The 19,320-nt window shown below is 50.6% G+C and overlaps 1 protein-coding gene across 1 annotated transcript in view; it reads right to left on the bottom strand.

The window, feature by feature from the left end:
• Positions 1-3,803: 3,803 nt before the first annotated feature.
• trit1 (tRNA isopentenyltransferase 1) overlaps positions 3,804-19,320 on the bottom strand; it is a 43,365-nt gene continuing 27,848 nt past the window's right edge. The window contains exons 9-12 of the mRNA XM_036516120.1: positions 11,564-11,673; positions 11,039-11,156; positions 10,631-10,745; positions 3,804-3,879 (exon numbers count right to left, since the gene is read on the bottom strand). Coding sequence (XP_036372013.1) covers positions 3,804-3,879; positions 10,631-10,745; positions 11,039-11,156; positions 11,564-11,673 — 419 coding nt within the window. The remainder of the gene's footprint in view (positions 3,880-10,630; positions 10,746-11,038; positions 11,157-11,563; positions 11,674-19,320) is intronic.

Here is a 19,320-nt window from a genome sequence, read left to right as displayed (position 1 = left end):
TTTTGATCAAAGTAACATTAATTTATGTGCAAAATATAGTCCAGGAATATAAGGGCATATTCGTTGTTTTGACTTCACATCCAGATTAAAATGTATCACTTTCACTGGTGCTACATAATTGAGGAAATGCAGGAGAGGCCGTTAATGTGCTGTTTTGCATAAACTTTCAGTTAGGAAAGTTAAGTTCCTTAAGGTAACAGAAAATAAATTCTGGGAAAACGAGGCGGGTCTAGTTTTTTTCCCCCATAAGAGTACGCTGCATAAAACGATGAAACAAAAACCAAACGTGCCGGCGCTGAAGCAGTTAACTGCAACGAGCGAAGCTTTTACGCCACGCCCACCGAGCTGATTTGCATAGCAGCCGTTTGGCGGGAAGTCTCCTTCCTTTCTTTGTGCGGGCTCCGCGCCAGGGCCCCTCCCCCTCCCCCCGCGCTGTTCTCGAATGGCGGGAAACGCTGGCTCGCCGAGCGCGCCTCGCTTTGCTGCAGTGTCAGTGCGGCCCCAGCCGCTCCGCTGCACTCCTGTTTCCTACATTTATCAGCTCTCACCCCCCACCCCTCCCCGGCAGTCGGCCAGCCCGTCGCCTGGCAACCACCAGGGAACACTCCTTGTACACACACAGACACACTGAGCAGCGCTGGGCAGAGGGAGAGACGCCCATTTTCTCTCTCTCTCCCTCTCTCTCTCTCTCTCTCTGTCTCTCTCTCTCTCTCTCTCCTATGGCGCGAGACAGGAAGAGATGCATGTTTTCAGTGTATGGGGTTGCAGAGCATTAATACTATAGGCCACAGACAAGCTGAAAGGGTATTATCTTAGATGGGGAACAGGGCAATCACTGTATCCTACACTTAAAATATTCATTCAGGGGTACCAACAATGTTTTTTTTTTCCCCCCCCAAAGTGTTTATGCCATGTTCCTTTGCTTAATTTTGCTTTTGCAATATTTTTTGGCAGCTCAAGCGGTCCACATCATGTGAAGAATTCGAGTACCATAAAAAATAATAAAACAACAAGTTGACAGAACAGCATGTGTGGCATTCCATGAATGTGAATGTATAGTGTACAGAACAGGCTGAATGAGGAATTTTATTTAACTTTTTTTTTTCCCTCCAGTTGCAATAGTGCAACAAGTGCCTGCACTCTCTCCCCCGCCCCGAGGGAGAGGTTTTTAAACTCGATGAACCATCAACTCTCGATTACCTCACTCCGAAATTATCCAGGTGTGTCTGTTAGCGCCCTGGGGCCCCCCGGGTTCGAATCAGCGTCTCCGGCAGTCAGGCGGTGACCTCCCGGGCAGCTCCGGGGGTACGGCTACCGGCAGTTCCACTTAAAAAGGCCGGCGTGGCGTGACCGCACTCACAGCTGACCGCCTGCTCCGTTTCCTGTCTGTGGGATCGTTCCTTTCACGTTTTAAAGCCGCTGTGAAAACAGGAAGGCCCTTTTGCATCCCCACAACCCCCCCACCACCACCACAACCCCCAGGGCAGACTGGCCCAGTAACGGCGAAGCTGGCTGGCTCCACACACAGTCACAGAGAAAAACAGCAGCTCCCTTATTACATAACACGGCAGGAAACCTGCAGCGGTGGAAAAAAAACACATTCTCAAACAAAGCCCACTCTCACAGTGCCCCTCGCCTCACATATGCGCGTGCACACACACACACACACACACACAGTCCCCTTTGCTCTACAACTAACACATACACACAACTGCATAACATGCACTTAGAAACACACACAGACAAAAACATAAATACATATGTATCCAGACGCATTCTTGCAGACGGTCCCTTTGACCTATATCCAAGAACACACACAGGCAGCATTGGTACATAGCAGACACAGCCATACATGCACATCAAGAAAAGCACGAAGTCTCACAGAAACCCAAACAGATAATACATACAGGCACGGAGGTATACACTGCCAACTACCCCACACTACATTGTAAACACAATACTGATAGGCAGATAAAAAATACAGAAATGCCTACCAATAAATATGCATTCGGACACAGAAACACACACACACAAAATCCCTTCGCTCCATGTGTCCAATAACAATCACAGTGAAGTTCAGAGGAGGGAAAGACATACCTACAAATATAAACACATTTGTGCATAGTGAAAAACAACTTCCCACACACACACACACACACACACACACACATACACACAGAGTGTGGAGGAAAGCTTTGAAGAGGCCCAGACATCCGCTGGTCACGCTAGTTTAACTCCCCAAAGGTCCAAGGGGCACCATCACAGGGTACGGCTACTCCCCCTGGCCTCTTTGTGCAGGCTATACGCCCCCGGCCCCAACACACACACACACACACACACACACACACACACACACACACACACACACACACACACACACACACACACACACACACACACACACACACAGGGTCACCACTTAAGGGACTTCCTATAGGCCTCACACCTTGCCACCAGGGATCTCTCCCTCCCCGGCCAGGTCCGCCGCACCGTTTCCTCAAGCAAGTCAGACGCAGCGGATCGCTGGCAAGGCCCACGCAGGGTTAATCTGTGGACCAAACAGCCGCCAGGGGAGGGGACGCGTGCGTGCGGAAAAAAAGAGAAAGTGACAGACTACTTATGCTTTGTCATGCCTCTGTTGTCTGTTAACGCTCTCCGCGGCGGTGATAATCTCAAATTATCCCCTGAGAAATCCCGATCCGCCACATTCCGAACTGGTCACCCTCCAGCGGCTGCCTGCAAGGGGGAGGAAAGAGAGGCTCCGAATGGCATCCCTGTCCGCTTTCCTGGTTCAGAGGAGTGTCACGAGCCCGCGTGGCCTCAGCTTGAGTTTCACACCGACGGAAATGACAAATGCCAAACCGCTGAGACGTGTAATCCATTGAGGACATGAGGGGGAAGCACTAGAAAAATGCCTTGTCTTATTTATTTATTTTTTTTTTGGTATAGATGTGAGAGGTGTGCGTATGCCATCTTGACAAACAGTGTTAGGGCAATTGCCCAGGCTGGTGATTTTCGCCTCCCGACCCTGTTGGAGTGGGTGTGTCACGTACGCCCTTTGACCTTTTGAAAGCAATTCACAGAGATTCTGCTTCCATTAGCTCACATCAAGAGCGCTCCCACCACAATAACAACAAAAAACAACAATCGCTGAAAGGTGCAAACATATGCCATGATGGAGGGACAAGAGGAGGGGGAAAAGGGCAGAGTTTCAGGAAAGTCAACATCTCTTGTGTTTCAGAAACTTTTTTTTTTTTTTTTTACCAAAAAAATAAGCAGACTGCTTCTTTCTGGGCTTTTTGTGAGGACAATGTGTTGTGTTGTGTCAGTGTACTTGTACTTGTTGGGAGGGGGTTATTGTGTGTGCAATTTAAACCACTCTAAGATTACGATTGTATGGATTGCATTACAATTTATGACATTAATATGGTAATTAAACAATAATTATCTACAACCTCCTTATAGAACAGAGCACTTCTTTGTACCTCCTGCCCAGGCACACACAAACACACACACATACTTACACAGACTCACATACTCAAACGCAGTCTCACACACACACATGCACTCACTCACACACTGAGCTCCTGACCCTTTGCGCTGGGGTGCGGCGGCTCCTTGTAACAAGCCAAGATGTTTTTCTCCCGCCGTAATCAGGGGACATGCAAATGCCGGCACTGTTCAGAGATTAGGCTGGGGGGGTGGGGGCGTGCAGCGGAAGTGGCCGCGCACAATGCCTGCCGTTTGAGGGATCTGTGACAGATAAGGAAGCAACGGTGTCCTAGATCTGTCACAGTCAACCGTCAGAGGCTCTGCGAGTCCACCGGCGCAGCGGGGAGCGGGCAGATGCACGTGTGCCGGAAGCGAGGGTCTGCATTCCTGAAAGAGACAGACAGACAGACAGACAGACAGGAGACCCCACCCGCCACTCCAACTCTGCGGGAGCGGTGCTGATAAAACACCAGAATGGTCAAAAAAAGAGCTTGCCTAATACAAACACACAGACGTGGCGCGGTCACGCAGCGCTCTCAGGATGCTGAGTCAAAAGCCCTTGAATTATTAAGGGTTATTGTTGCGTTAAGATTTAGGCCCTTTTCTTTGCCGGGGCACACACGATAACCGCAGACCTGGGAGTGGTGTTTGCTCGCTGTGTGCCGAGAGCACTGCGATCACGCCCCGGGTCTCTGAGCTGAAGTCAGGAGAAGGTGAGCGGGGTGCCGGTGTGGAGGACTGTGCTGTTCGATAGACTTTGCCCCTGGCACAGAGACTGCAGCCTGCGTTTCAGGGGTGCAACAACAGCAGCCTGTGTTTCAGCTGTGCAGACTGTAGCCTGTGTTTCAGCTGTGCAGACTGTAGCCTGCGTTTCAGCTGTGCAGACTGTAGCCTGCGTTTCAGCTGTGCAGACTGTAGCCTGTGTTTCAGCTGTGCAGAGACTGTAGCCTGCATTTCAGCTGTGCAGAGACTGTAGCCTGCGTTTCAGCTGTGCAGACTGTAGCCTGCGTTTCAGCTGTGCAGAGACTGTAGCCTGCGTTTCAGGGGTGCAGAGACTGTAGCCTGTGTTTCAGCTGTGCAGAGACTGTAGCCTGCGTTTCAGCTGTGCAGAGACTATAGCCTGTGTTTCAGCTGTGCAGACTGTAGCCTGCATTTCAGCTGTGCAGAGACTGTAGCCTGTGTTTCAGCTGTGCAGACTGTAGCCTGCAATTCAGCTGTGCAGAGACTGTAGCCTGTGTTTCAGCTGTGCAGACTGTAGCCTGTGTTTCAGCTGTGCAGAGACTGCAGCCTGTGTTTCAGCTGCGCAGGCTAGGCTGATGTGAGGGCTGGCAGCCAGCAGAGAAGTTCAAACGAGGGCAGCAGTTAAAGTGAAGGAAATGCATCACTCCGCCTTTCCCCTCCTGCCTGCCACACAGACACCGAAAGAAGTTGGGAAAGGAGAGCAGCTTTTTAGGTACAACCTCAGTGGTTTTGATTTTTTAAAGGGATAGTGTAGTAGACGCTGACAAACATGGACCTGTGTATGTGTGTGTGTGTGTGTGTGTGTGTGTGTGTTATGTACAACAAGGTATGTAGGTTTCACAGAGCTGCTGGGATGAGATTTTCTGCCTACTTTTTCTTCCAGGACAAAAGAAAGACCCCCCCCCTTCTCTCCCTCTCCCCTTCTGTTGACAAAAAAAAAAAATCAAAAGATGCATGATGTGTATTACACAGAGGCATGGGGACTCTACAGGCAGTGTATGATGGCCTTATTGATGTCATTGTGCTGTATGGCATTTCATATTTCCTGGGAAAATTCAGAATACAATTCTTTGCGCAACAATCTTTGCGTTCTTTGAAATTCGGCTGGATGCAGCCTTTCAAAGGCCGAACAAACTTCTGATGGAGGACCCAGAAGGCTTTCACTCCGCTCCCGACACCTTAATACACATGTGACAAACTAACGAAGACATCTTAACAGAGATTCTTCACAGAGAAACGGAATCGGAGTCTTACAAAGGGCAAAGGATCAGCTCAAGCTGAGAGCCAAACCCAAAGTCAAGCTTCTTCTTTGCAAGGTGTTACAAAAATATGAGTAAAGTCAAGATGGGAGAAACTAACCATAAGTTCATGCCAAAAAACCACCCACAAACCAAAATTGCTGCCCTCTGCTTAGAGCCGTTCATGAATAAGTTCCTGGTGTCCTCCCTGGGTATCGGACACATATCTCACGCGTGCAGTGAGCTTAGGACGCAGCATCCTTACAGCAGGACTCGATGAGAGAGCAGCCTAATCCTCTGGTTTCCTAAAGGCCTGCTGCTTTAAGCACCTGCTCCTGAACCAATGAGGCACACTTCCTCTGACACACCGCACTGTTCCACATTCAACATGTGAATGCACACACATGCACACACATTCTCCCACAGATACCCATACACACACATTCACGTGCACTAACATGTACACGCATACACATTATCCACATACACTCTCTAACATACATGCCAGCACACACGTATATACACTCTCACACATATATACCCACTCACAAGCACATACACTCACTCTCTCTCTCACACACACACACACAGACACACACAGACACACACAGACACACACACACACACACACACACACACACACACACACACACGTGTACACGTACATACACAAACCCAATAGGGCTCAGGGTTAGTGGGGCTTCCCCACCACCAATGCTACAGTACAGCACTTCAGCAGACACATATCTCTGTGTTCAACACCTCTCTGAAAAAGTGTTCCATTTGAGAGTTGACAAAATGAAAATGAAAAAGTTCTTAGGAAAAGCTAATTCTGGAAGCAACCAGAACATGACGATACTCTTCATTTCAACACACTCTCTGTTCCGTGTTTTGCATGGTTCAGAGCTGTACTGCAGGGCTGGCTCTGTGGAGAATGCCACAGTTCCCAGGTTCCAGACACTGTCTTGTCATGCCCAAATAGCGGCAGCATGAACTTCCCTCCAGGCGAAGTTCAGCAACACTAATCCAAGTGCACCACAACAACTCCTGATCTCTGTATGTAAAGCTGTAACATTATACATGTGGCCAGTGACCATTTAAGGCGGGATAATTCTATGGGAGGTACTAAACTAGTGTATGCAGTACGACTTTAAGAGTTGACCCAAGTCTGTCTGAATCTTGACATCGCGTCAAGGCAATTTAAAAAGGAGCTGGGGCGCAATGGTTGCTGGGATATAAAGCAAAAAAAAGCACTTGGTGTATATCAAGAGATTATATTAATTTCACACAAAGCTTTCACCAGACATCATCATCTGGAGTACTATGTCCAGCTGTGGGCTTTAAGAAGACAGAATCTAGTAAAAAGAAGATAAGACGAAAACAACACCGGGTCAAGCTACATGAAAGAATGCAGCAGACAGAGTGGCACTGCTTCACTACTAACAGCGACTATTCAGTTTCCACAACGCAAAGCGGCCCAAGCATTTTTTTTTTGGAACGCTGGCTTTGTTTCGACGTCAGTAACTTTGACGGTAGAGCTCATTTTCCAACGCTGTTCTTCACCTGCGTAACGGAACACGCGCTTCGTACTACGCATTCTTGTATGTGCACACTGACACCCTTACAGCACTATACACAATATGTATGCGTTTCGTCTTCTCATAACCTAAGGAGGGTAAAGCCAAATGTAATACCTTATCTTACTCCGGGCTGAAGCAGCACGAGAAAGCGGCGCTGAGAAAAGTGGACCGCTAAAGGGAGCAGACCGAGCACAGCCGCGCGGCGCCCCAGGAGTGGAAGAGGGGAGGACACGGCGGGTCTCAGTAATTAGAGCTACTGTTCACAGACCGAGATTAATAAGCGTGCTCTCCACCCGCACGGGGGGAAGCGCACTCAAATCAATTAAAGCTGCGCGGCTGACAATCCCCCCCCCCTCCATCTCACTGCCACTGCCCGTCCCTGTGTGGCAACTGACGGGGGGGTGGGTTACGTAACCACAAAAATGAGAGACACACACACACACAAAGTCACAGAGGCAGACATAGGAAAATGGGACTGAGACAGAGAAAGGGTCAAAGCCTAGAGAGAGACACAGAAACAGAGACATGGAGGTCAGCAGGGTGACCTACTTCAACGAGCGCTCCCAGAAAGGAAACAAACTGTAGGAGGGGAGAGGGAGAGAAGGGGCAGGATCTCCCAGGGGCGCTGAGATCACTGACAGCACAGGCGCTGACCTGGGGTCAGTGTCCCAGCAAGCAGGTGTAAAACAGAAGGTTCAGACCCACACGGAAGGTGGGACACTGCTGTTGAAGGCTTCTAACTTAAATATGCAGTGAAGGTTCATTTCTCATACATGTTGTTACACATACTACGGGAGGAGTAGGCGTCTATGTTGAAAAGCTCTTCAAATAATTCAGAATACAAGCTCATTTTAAATCCCTTTTTAATGCTTTCATTGTAGCAGACTGCCTCACTTTCACAGAGAGCCCAGAACAGTGCAGATTTGTTTTGGTTTTCAAAAATGGCACAGTAGTATACCCCAAACCAGCATGGATCCTGGAATAAATGTCTTTACCTGCAAGGCAATAAGCCCGTCATACCTAAAACTATTACACAGTGACCTACTGCTCCAGTTACAAATAAGCTTCTGACACAAATTGCACAAACCTGCTTTCTTTATCTGTGCCATGACTCTGCACCAGAGACACCTGGTACAATCCAGCCAAAGAGCTCGCTGACATGCTCGAAAGAGCAGCCGGCACAGAAACGTGTCGACAATTCGACTTGAAGAACTGCCCCGCCTACCTGAGGTTTCTGAGCAAACACTGTGGGAAAGAACCTTGAATCGGTTATTTTAGGTATTGGGGGGAAACGGTGGAGCCGAGTTCGTGAATTTAAGCACCCTTGGCACTGAAACCAAAGAGAGCGAGCGAGTGAGCGAGAGAGATTGAGAGAGAGAGAGAGAGGAGGGAGATGCCAAGTGAGTCCAAATCTGCTGTGCACTTCAGAGTAAACCGTAAAGTGGCGTACATTAGATTATTGCCATTTCAGCAGACGCTCTTATCCAGAGCAACTTGCATATGTTACAATTTGAACATGTTATCCACTTATACAGCTGGAGCTGTTTACTGAGGCAACTGTGGGTTAAGTTCCTTGCCCAATGGTACAGCAGCAGTGCCCCAGCAGGGAATGGAAATGGCAACCTTTTGGTTAAAAGCTCTGCTCCTTACCACTATGCTACTGTGCCAGCCCACTGCTGCTTATGTAAGGGTCGCTTCTAAGAAAATCTACATGCCAAGACAGCACTGCGTAGATAAATTACTTACAATATACATTTCTATTATTAAAAACAGAAATACTCACATGTAAGCTTCTGCTTACTTGGAACGGCAGTGTTTTGACCCCACTAGACTGAGTTTATTTTATGATGCTTGTAGCTGTACACTTTCAGGCTTGAAGCTAGAAATATATAAGTGGGATATTACTAATTATCTGTTTATATGACTCTCAGCTGTCGGGATCAAACACTTTCAGTGCTTTCCTGTTCCATGCGCCTCTGAAGAACCTCCTGACAAAAACCTTGTTTTCAGTCTCTCCAGGCACCGCGGCCAAGGGGAGACGCAGATAACCCACACGACCCCGGCCTTACCCCGGGCAGCCGCGTACATATAACATCCACCTACACGCTGAAAACACACTCCCTTCCACCAATTGTTGGGGCTGCATGTAAATATAGACGGAGAGACAGGGCGAAGGGAAAGTGAGGGATTAGTCACTTTGAAAAGGGTTGCTCAAGGCTTTGCGGTTCAGCTCGGACGTTAGGTTTTTGGGCGGGGCGGGGCAGGGGCGCGGAAGCGTGCCACTCACGGTGGCGCGGCGCCAGGTCTTGTGAAAACGACACAGAACGCGTCCTCCTCGTGCACGGCAGTGACAGCTGACTGATGCTTTAAAAGCCCGTTTTATTGAGTTCGCCCGCAATCCAAGCGCTGATTAAAATAAATACTCTTTTCCATCACACGTGAACACAAATCATAAGCCCGAGTTCGAGCTCGAAGCACACCTTGATACATTCCATCAGGAAAAGCCTGCCCTCCTCTTATCAACATTGTCGCGATAATGACAGATTTTCCTCTCTGACGCCTGGCACTTTTACACATTTCAAGCACAGATCAGTAAACCAAGATGCGGCTCTTCCGTACACACAATAATAAAGTGCAGCACAACACAAAAATTCAGTTTTGCAAAAGACATAAAAACAAGTCTCTGTCCTTCAGGGTGTACTGACTGCATGCTCCAAAATCCAGGCAGAAGGCACATAATAGAAAAGAAACAGGCATAGTAAGAAAAGGTTCCTGGAGATTTTTTTTTTTTGGGGTGGGGGGGGGGCAGGAAGCACCCCATGTCATTGTCAGTGTGCTGTTAGTGTGTCAATGGAGTCCAAGCCGCAGAAAAGCAGAGTGTTATGAAGGTCTTCCTGATTAACCCAAGGCAAACAAATCCTGTGGCAAACCCTGGCAGCATGGAGACTCTGAGGAAGCTCTGAGGATTTCACTGTCATTGATGCATTCTGGGAAATCCAAGGCACTGCACAGCCCCACATGTACAGCGCAATGTGCACACACTGATAGCCAGTGTGTGAGAGAGTCCTGTATCTCACACTGAGGAAGGAAGGGGGTGGTGTTGGCAGTTATTTGGGCAGCCATTATGCAGAGACTCTTCTCTCTCTCTGGAGGGTGACACTGACCTCTGCCTCTGATAAGATGCCTCCCAATTTGCCAAGGTCACCCCCTCTTTGGCTTTAAAGAGCAGAGACGGCAGGTCCATTAGTCCTGTGACCAGAGCCGAGCGCGTGTGAACCGTCTGGGCTGAATGGAGCAGACAGGGACTTCACGTAGCGGGTCCTTCAGCCGCAGGGGAAAGCACGTACCCAGGTCATCCTGTTGCCTGCGTCAGGGGGCACAAAGGTCCTTTTTAATCACATGCCTCGTGGTTTTGCTCTGACACATAAAGCAACTGAAGAGTCCAGTCACTTCGGTAGCCTTTCCTTAACTGAGAAGCTGGTAAGTGAGTGGACATGCAACTTCACAGTGCAACACGGGATATGCAGGGCCTAGCTGCTTCTGTCAGAGCCTGGGACTAGAGTGCTAGTACTTGCCTACGATGGACACTCTGGTGCGGGTTGACAGTCTGACACAGAGGCCTGGTGGCCCACGGCGGATTCAGACCTCCTCTTTTTCTTAACATGGAACTGGTGGCTTCTGGACTTCAGATGTGCTTTAAATGGAAAAAGAACAGAAAAACTCATAGAACCGCATTCAAATGCTACAACTAATTTCTCATTTATATTAGCATCACTGAGACATCCACCTATTAGCACAGATCATTCTCTCAAATGTCCTTGATATGTCCTTGATACGTGCTCACATATCTATCACAAAGATCCCAACCACACAATGTTAAGAGAAAATAATTTCTTCAATGACGTGCCCGGTAGACTGTACATTTGTTGATTCTGCCTCACATGCCTTTGATGGATAACGGCGAACAGCTCTGGCCCAGCATCTCACCTGCCCACTCCGGGTCACCAATGATCACCCTGTTACACAGCTCACATTCGTGCCATTTCCGCTTGTTGAATTGCTCCTCCCCCTGCGCTCTGATTGGCTCCACAGATGGACGTGCTCCCTGAAATGAAATAACGACATTGACTCGTTCTAAATAAAAAGATAGAGCCCAGGAAAATGAAACACAGAGGAGGGGGATAATAAGCTTAAGTCATGAAAAATAAACGTGATGTAAAAACACCTCTTAAGAGGCCTTGGGAGCAGGTCATTTTTAAAGCCCTTTTTGTGCATGTGTATACTGAAGCAGGGGTAACAGCAGATGCAAGTGGCAGAAGTGCAGAGTGGGATGCATGCTCCTGGGGTTACGGGTTTGAATCATGTTTGGACAAATGCTGTTGTATGACAGAACAAGGTACTTTGCCGTCGGCTGGTAAATCACACCAGCTTTAAAATAAGAAAATGTAAACGCTATGACAGTTAGGTCCTTACACTAACTAAGCCAGCATGTCGTAAGAGCAAAGCCCAAACCTTTTGGAGGCTCTCCAGAACCTCTAAAGCAGGCGTGAGGACCGTCTTCTCCCAACACGAAACATCCGTCACGTCCAGACCAAACACTGGGGGGACGTTGGCTCCAGGTCCTGGGGAACAAATACTTTTCTCATTAACACAAGGCAAGGCAGCAGTGTGGAGCACTGATTAGAGCCGCAGTGTGGAGCAGTGGTCAGAGCAGCGGTCAGCTGGGCTTGGTGGCGAAGTGGACCGCCCTGCTGTACAGGGACTCCGGGGAGGAGCAGGTTAAGTCCACACGGTGCAAAGGGACCCTGAAGCAGAATGAAGCTGCTGACTCACAGACGCTCGATAATCTCTCTGTTCTGACAGAGTCAGCACTCCCGCCTGTCTGCTTTGGGCCCCAACCGCCACTATTGATCCACTCACAATGGAGCAGATACACCGAGCAGATACCACGCACTCAGACAGAGCGAGCTGTACTATACACACAAGCTAGGAAATCACAGGGCAAATACACTCACAGACACAGAGAGAGAGAGCTGTACACACCAGCCCCCACAGGACAGAGGGTACACTCAGACACAGACACAGCTATACACACACAAGCTATGAGACCACAGAGCAACTACTCTCACAGACACACAGAGAGTGCTGCACACACCAACCCACAGAGGACAGAGGATATACTCACACACAGACACAGCCAAACACACGAGCCCACACACTGAAGAAAGAACATTCTTACAGTCACACGGGGTATAACAGACTGGCAACGGCCTTACGTACAGCCTAACAGAAGCATACAACGGAAGCAACGCACATTGGTACAAAGACAAGCACAGTCTCACACACATATACACACCCACATACATACATACACACACGCAGACACACACAGACACTCAGGGAAGACGCAGCACACAGCAGCAGCACCAGGGCCGAGCATGCACACGCTTGCCTCGAGAGGGGTGAAACCCTGGCCAAACCCGCGGAGCCTCTGGGCCTTCAGCAGGCCCCTGCTCATTCCTGCTGACTCGGCGCTCTCAGACCTGACACCTCATCCCAAGCTCCGCTCTGCTCCGACACGGCCCGGCATCGACAGGGCTGCGACACGCCATCGATCCGGCAGCCAGGGCGGCGCGACCGGACCTGAATGCAGCTTCTAGGTTGGGGGGGGGGGGGGGGGGGGGGGGGTGTCCGTGATTGGAAGGGGCAAAGCCACCTCCTTAGATGTTAAGGATCAGCGTTTGGCAGATGGCCTCGACTCGAGAAGCGTTTCACGTTGTGTTTCACACCGGCTGGCTGCGTGTGCGGCTGTTTACCGAGTGACCAATCGAGGAATCGAACCTGCAATCTCCTCCCTTACAAGCCGGGAACCTTAATCACTCTGACACGATGCTGACAGCCGGGTAGTTTTACAACATCACACGCCCTGTTGTTGTGAACGTATTGGTTTTTCGCGGTATTGAGCTGACTGGATTCTGAGAGCCGCGCTGTCCAAATGGACACTCTCTTGTCCCCCTGAAGCGGGGGGGGGGGGGGGGGGGGGGGGGGGGTAAGGGGGAAAACTGCACAATTTCATCATTTGGATGAATCTGTATGTTTTCAGATCACACCTCTAAACACTCTCGAGTTGGGGGGCATATTAATAAGGATAATTATACATCAGACACATAATTACCCAATTAAACAGAGACACGGTCAGCCCCCCTCCTGAGCTCACAGCTACAATGCCTCGCGCTGAGCCTCTTCCTCGTCCCCCACAACATCGAGCTCTTCCACCACTTTGAGGGATTAATTAGCCTGCTGATAGGTAATTGGGAGCCTCTGGTGGAACAAAAGAGACAGGAGGCCCTTCCCCGGGCTGAAACCCAACACCTTTCATCCCGAACGCTGTCCAACGGGACGCGGAGAAAAAGCTTTACGGTCAAGCGGACCGTCTGTCTGACACGTACAAAGGCGCCGTGCCTCATCTGGGTGTGTGCTGGATGAACAGTGGGTCCGGGGGCCACTTCGCCGAGCACACGCTCGAGCAGGACGCACTGCACGCAGAGGCTAACGCCACTCGCCCGATTGTTCTTAATCAAGGATTCGGTTTCACTCAGAGTGCGCCCCATCTCCGGGCCTCCGGGCCCTTTTGTCTGGGGACAACAGCAAGGGCAGGTGGGAGGGCTGGGGGAAGGGAGGGGGGGGGTGTTGGCTCGAGGGGAACACCTACACTACCTGGGCCATATGCAGAGTGGAGGATTGTTTGGCTGGGTGAAACGAGCGCTCGGGGCGCTGAAAGGAGATTAAGACAGAGGGGGAACGGGAAACACCCCCCCCCCCAAGGGTCTGACAGATGCAGGATGGTGGCCGCTCTGAATCTTGGTTTAAATCTTAGTAAAATAATCCTTGATGCTGTGAAAAGGGAGAAAGGGCGTGGGGGGGGGGGGGGGGGGGGGATGGGGGGGGGTTGCCCGTGGCGATGTGAAGTGTCAGCCACAATAGACTGCACCAGGCTATTAAGCTGAGCGCAGGGGAGGCCGCCTCCCCCTCTTTACGCACCGCACCTCTGTCGGGGGACTGTTTCCGCGGCAATGTCATGACCAGATCAAAGAGCATCGGGCCCCTGCTGCACCTGCTCCTGTTTCTGCATAGAGGGACAGGGGACTGGCCAGGCGACTGTGTGTGTGTATGTGTGTGTGTGTGTGTGTGTGTGTGTGTGTGTGGGGTGTGTGTCCATGTGTGTGAGTCCAAGTCCGTGCCCGTACATGTGTGTCTCTGTGTCTGTTTAAAAGGGGGACACTTCACACCTGTTCTCCCGCACCCCTCACACTTGTGGAGCGCCTTGTTACGGCACAGCCTCCGCACTCGTCTCCCTGCCCCCCCCCCCCCCCCCATCCTTTCATTACATGTTGTTTTGTGTGCTTTGTCACACAAACAGGAATCTCTTCAGCACCGCAGCTGTGCCGGGCCACCCGCATTCCTCACGGTATGGTGACAGCTGTTCTCCCTCCCTTCATTATTCCACTCCCTCTCTCCCTCACTCTTCCTCTTTAACTCTGTATCTCTTCATCTTCTTGATCCTGCCTCCCCTCTCTCCTGTGTCAACAAACTCTTTAGCCCTTGAGTAACACACCTACACAGCACAGACTGACAGACACACACACACACACACACACACAATAGCTCACTATACAAACAGCTCCATAAATCGGGAGAGTTCAAGTTCAACGTTCATTAATTAAACAGGTGGGAAACGTACACCAGGCGAGCGTTGACCGTCGGGTGGGGGGTTGAAGTACTTTTGAAATGGATCCCCCCCCCCAACCCCCCCACCTTCCTGTCGCCCTGTTGGTAATTCCCAAATTCCAAAGGTGTTCAAAAGGCGAAATTGGCGTAAGAGGACACTGTGGTGTCACAGCTCGGTGGGTCTGCACCTGTCGGCTGCCGCGGTCATGTTTCCACGGCGTGACAAAGGATCCGCGGCTCCTCCCTTCCCGCTCCCCCGCCCCCCCTCCCCCCGTACGTCCCCCCCCCGCGTCTCTGTTTCAGGGCTGCGCCGTGCGACACTAACCCGACCGTAAACAAAGACGGCACATCACAGAGTGGCCGATAAGCACGCAATAAAACACTTAACTATAAAACTGTTAACGGAAGCCAACGGCCACTCCACATCTGAACCGTAAACCGGCGGCAGACGGTGGTCCGTATCGTCTCTCCAACACCGACACACAACCGCACTGCAAGAATCTCACCTGAATCAACTATTACACTACAGTACTGTCATTAAGCGGAGGCTCTTATGTTGAGAGACTTCCACAGGGCCTCTAATAAAGTAACACAAACAGGACAACACTAAGCACACATGAACAAGCGTCACAGTGTAACACAGTATAACGCCAGAAAGGAGGCCTTCTTCTGATTTAAGCTCTGGTGGTCATGACCCTTGACCAAAATCTAACTATTTGAACCGCTTTCAGTTTTGGCACATTTAAAACAGTAAGACAGGCCACAGGCGGAACCGAGGCGGGAGCCAGCCAACACAAACAGGCTGCTGTTTTAACAGGGACACAGCTGGGGGGGGGGGGGGGGGGGGGGGGGTCACAGCGTCCCCGAGTCGCTGTGTAAAAACGTGTCACCAGGCCAACGGGTGACACGGGCCGACGCACAAGCGGGGCATTCTGTGAGCGGCGTCGCACGTGGGGGCCGGGGGGGGACAAAGCGGCGGAGGGCGCCGGGCACGGTGCTCAATACGAGCCGCCCGGAGCAGGGACGCCATTGAGGGTGTGCTCAATAGGGGCGCGACACCGGGGCTTCAGAGAGCTGCACCCCGCACGCCCACGCCGCTGTGCGAGACCCGGGACAGCCGGGGGCTGTAACCCAACACTGAGGCCGTTTCACGCCTCCGAACAGCTCGGCCCTTTGTTTACACGTCGGTGCTTGGACCGACAGAGGCGGCGAGAGGCTGTGCCGGAGTGCCCACAGAGTACAGTAACACTGTGACATAACCTACAGAGCATCGTACCATAACCCGCAGAGCATCGAACCATAATCTACAGATCACTGTATTATAACCCGCAGAGCATCACACCATAACCTACAGAGCATCGTACCATAATCCACAGAGCATCGTATCATAATTTACAGGACACGCTATCATAACCATAACCCACAGAGCATCGTACCATTACCCACAGAGCATGGTACCATAACCTACAGATGGCTCACTGTATTATAACCCGCAGAACACTATATTGTAACCATAACCCACAGATCACTGTACTTTAACCCCCCCCAAAGCATTGTAGCATAACCATATCCCACAGTGCACCACACTGTAATCTGCAGATTACTGTATCATAACCATAACCCACAGAACATTGTAACAGGGTGTCTTGTAGGTTATATTATAACCAATACCCACAAACCACTGTACCATAGCCCGCAGAGCATCGTACCATAACCTACAGGACACCCTATCATAATCATAACCTAAAGATCACTGTACTATAACCCACAGAACACTGTGACACAACCATAACCCACAGAACACCATACCATAGCCCACAGAGCACCATACCATAACCTACAGATTACTGTACTATAACCTGCAGAACACTGTGACACAACCATAACCCATAGAACACTGTAAAATAACCACAGCCCACAGAACCCTACACCATAATCCACAGAATATCCTACCATAACCATAACCCACACAAGACTGAAAGCATGACTTTTTTTTTCTCTCTCTTTCTCTCTAGCAATTTCTGCCCATTAACTTGTTCATCCGTCTCCAAGAATCACCAACTGACAAGCGCATGGAAAGCAAAATGGAAACTCGCTCTCGCGCTGACTACAAGACTTCACTTACTTTCTCCAGGACTTCGGGCCGAAGACAATACTTCAGATGAGAGAACTAGAGCAGTGGACACATCAAAGTCCCAACAGCTGCTTTGTTAAAAGCGGATCCTCAAACCACCTTGCCAGCGACAACGATCTGCACGACTGAATCAGCCCACCCATCAGCTCCCGTCGGTCACTTGCTTCATTCAGTGGCTTTTTCTGGGCGTCTAAATGGATGATTCACAAATGATTTTACTACTGTTGATGTGATTTTATTTCACATACCAAAAGTATCACACAGTACCATACACTGTGCCCTTGTAGGGATTTGATCTGGCCACCTTCTGGTTATGAGCCCTGCTCCTGTTCCTCTACGCCGCACTGTAGCCCCTTTGTAACCGTAAGCTGTACAGCCGCACAGTTTGGCATTTCCCAGGAAAGTATCTTGCTCAGGGGCATGGCAGTAATATTGTGTCCTTGATTTGAACCCATGAGCACTGTCCTCACCAGCCCCCTGCGACTGCCATCCCTCTGATGCCCTCATTCAGCCTCCTCCTGTGTCGGCTGCCTGGGCCACTCAGTTTTATCCAGCATCTGCTGCCTGCCTCACACAGCTTTACCTAGTGCCCCCTGCCTGTGCCATAGCCTTTCCCTGTGTCAGATATGCGTGTCATAGCCTTTCCCTGTGTCGGACGTGTGTGTCACAGTCCTACCCAGAGCTCGCTGCCTGTGTCACCCAGTGAAGCAAAAGACAGGTCTCTTGGGCCAGTGGGGATTATCAGGGTTGGGAGCTGGAAAGCTGAGGCCCGGGAGGTTGTGGGTTCCGGTCCCCTCAGCTGTTATGCTGTAGGGGTTGCACCCCATTTACCGAGTGAACGCAGCAGAACCATGGCCTGACACGGTTAGACAGCTCACCGATGCTGGGGTGCCAGCCAGAGGCCAGGGCCATGAAAAACCCCACACCCTGGAACTGCAAACACAGGGTCTTTGCTTCTCTTGGTATCCTACCTCCAACACCCATGTGCCACCCTCCAGCAAAAGGGGGGGGGGGGGGGGGATCAGCCCCACAGATGGGATGCAACTGAACCATAAACTGTGTAAATTGCTGCCGATAAATGTGTCCTGAAAGAAAATAGACAATTTGATGTGATGTATGATACTTCAGTGGAGGCACCCTTAGTCAAGTCACAGCCGGTCGGTGCCGGGCTAACTGATACCACTTTCGGTTTGTCAGCTCACATGAATCCCCCGTGGAATTCATTTCGGAAGGTTGAGCGTTTCAACCAGATTTTTTTTTTTTTCCCCTCCAGGGTTGTCACTGAACGATCTCCTCGGGTAGCGGAAGTGGCGGCAGGCATTCTTGAAACAAGGGGGGGGGGGTTTTCTCCACGATGCACACCAACTAATCTCCGCCCTCGCTGGGTCCCGTCTCACTTACAAACGGCGCATTCACACGCCGGACAATGGCGGCCCATGTGCGGAGAGACTGGCGTACGCTTAACAAGGTTTAGAGACTGTTTCGACCTAATCTGTTTTGCTCTAACTGGATTTGGAGGGGAGTAGTAGGGGTGGGGGAGGCGTGGGTGAGGAGTGGATTGGGGGGGGGGGCACTAAAGTCTTAATGGTCCAGTCAGGGCCTGAGGCCATGCAGGACAACAATGGCCACTCTTGAGTGCAGAGACGTGCGAGCCGTTAGAAGAATGACTGCACTTTACGGTGGTAACCGGAGACGCGCACTGTCTCTCTCTGCTGTGAGGCAGCGGGTAAGGCGGGGGGGGGGAGGGGGGGGAAAGGGGGCCTCGGGGGTCAGACAGGAAGTGAGTGTAGGGGGGGTACTGATCTGGCCATTGAGCAGGGGGCAAACAGATCAAAGGGACGGGTCACAGATGGGCCGGCCATCCACAGGGTAGCGGGCCGTTACAGGGAGGTTATGAGGGGAGCAGGCGGGGCAGGGAGGACATATGACACCCCTGTGTCTGTCGTTAGCATGTGGGTGCAATGTACAGGGGTGTTTGTGACAGCCGTTGCAGAGGGTGTCGTAAAAAATGAAACAATTATTTATTTTCACCGGATGCAAGTCTTTGTGTGTGGTGACAGGGTGTGTGTGTGTGTGTGTGTGGGTGTGGAGAGGCAAGGTGTTGGGTGTCCTTCATGGTCGTTACTGGAGGAAGATAGGAGTAAAAGCTGGAACAATTTCAAGTTTAAAGATTACTTTTCTTGTTCTCTTTAAAGCAGAGCAGTTTTTTCTGTCGAATGGCTGAGCCGCCTGACAGCTGGGTTCGCGTGCATTGAAAAACTGACAATCTTTTTGTCACCGTGTGTTTGCGTTTAATTGTCTGTGTGAATCCCATCTCTGCTCTTGTTAAATTCAGCACACTGAGAGAGACCATACCAAGCAGAACGCAAAAAAAAACAAAACAAAAGAACACAAAAGCCTTTTCCAT

The sequence above is a fragment of the Megalops cyprinoides genome, chromosome 21, assembly GCF_013368585.1.
Source record: "Megalops cyprinoides isolate fMegCyp1 chromosome 21, fMegCyp1.pri, whole genome shotgun sequence".
Taxonomy (NCBI): domain Eukaryota; kingdom Metazoa; phylum Chordata; class Actinopteri; order Elopiformes; family Megalopidae; genus Megalops; species Megalops cyprinoides.
The sequence above is the reverse complement of the archived record's forward strand: the minus strand, read 5'-3'. Positions and strand labels throughout refer to the sequence as shown.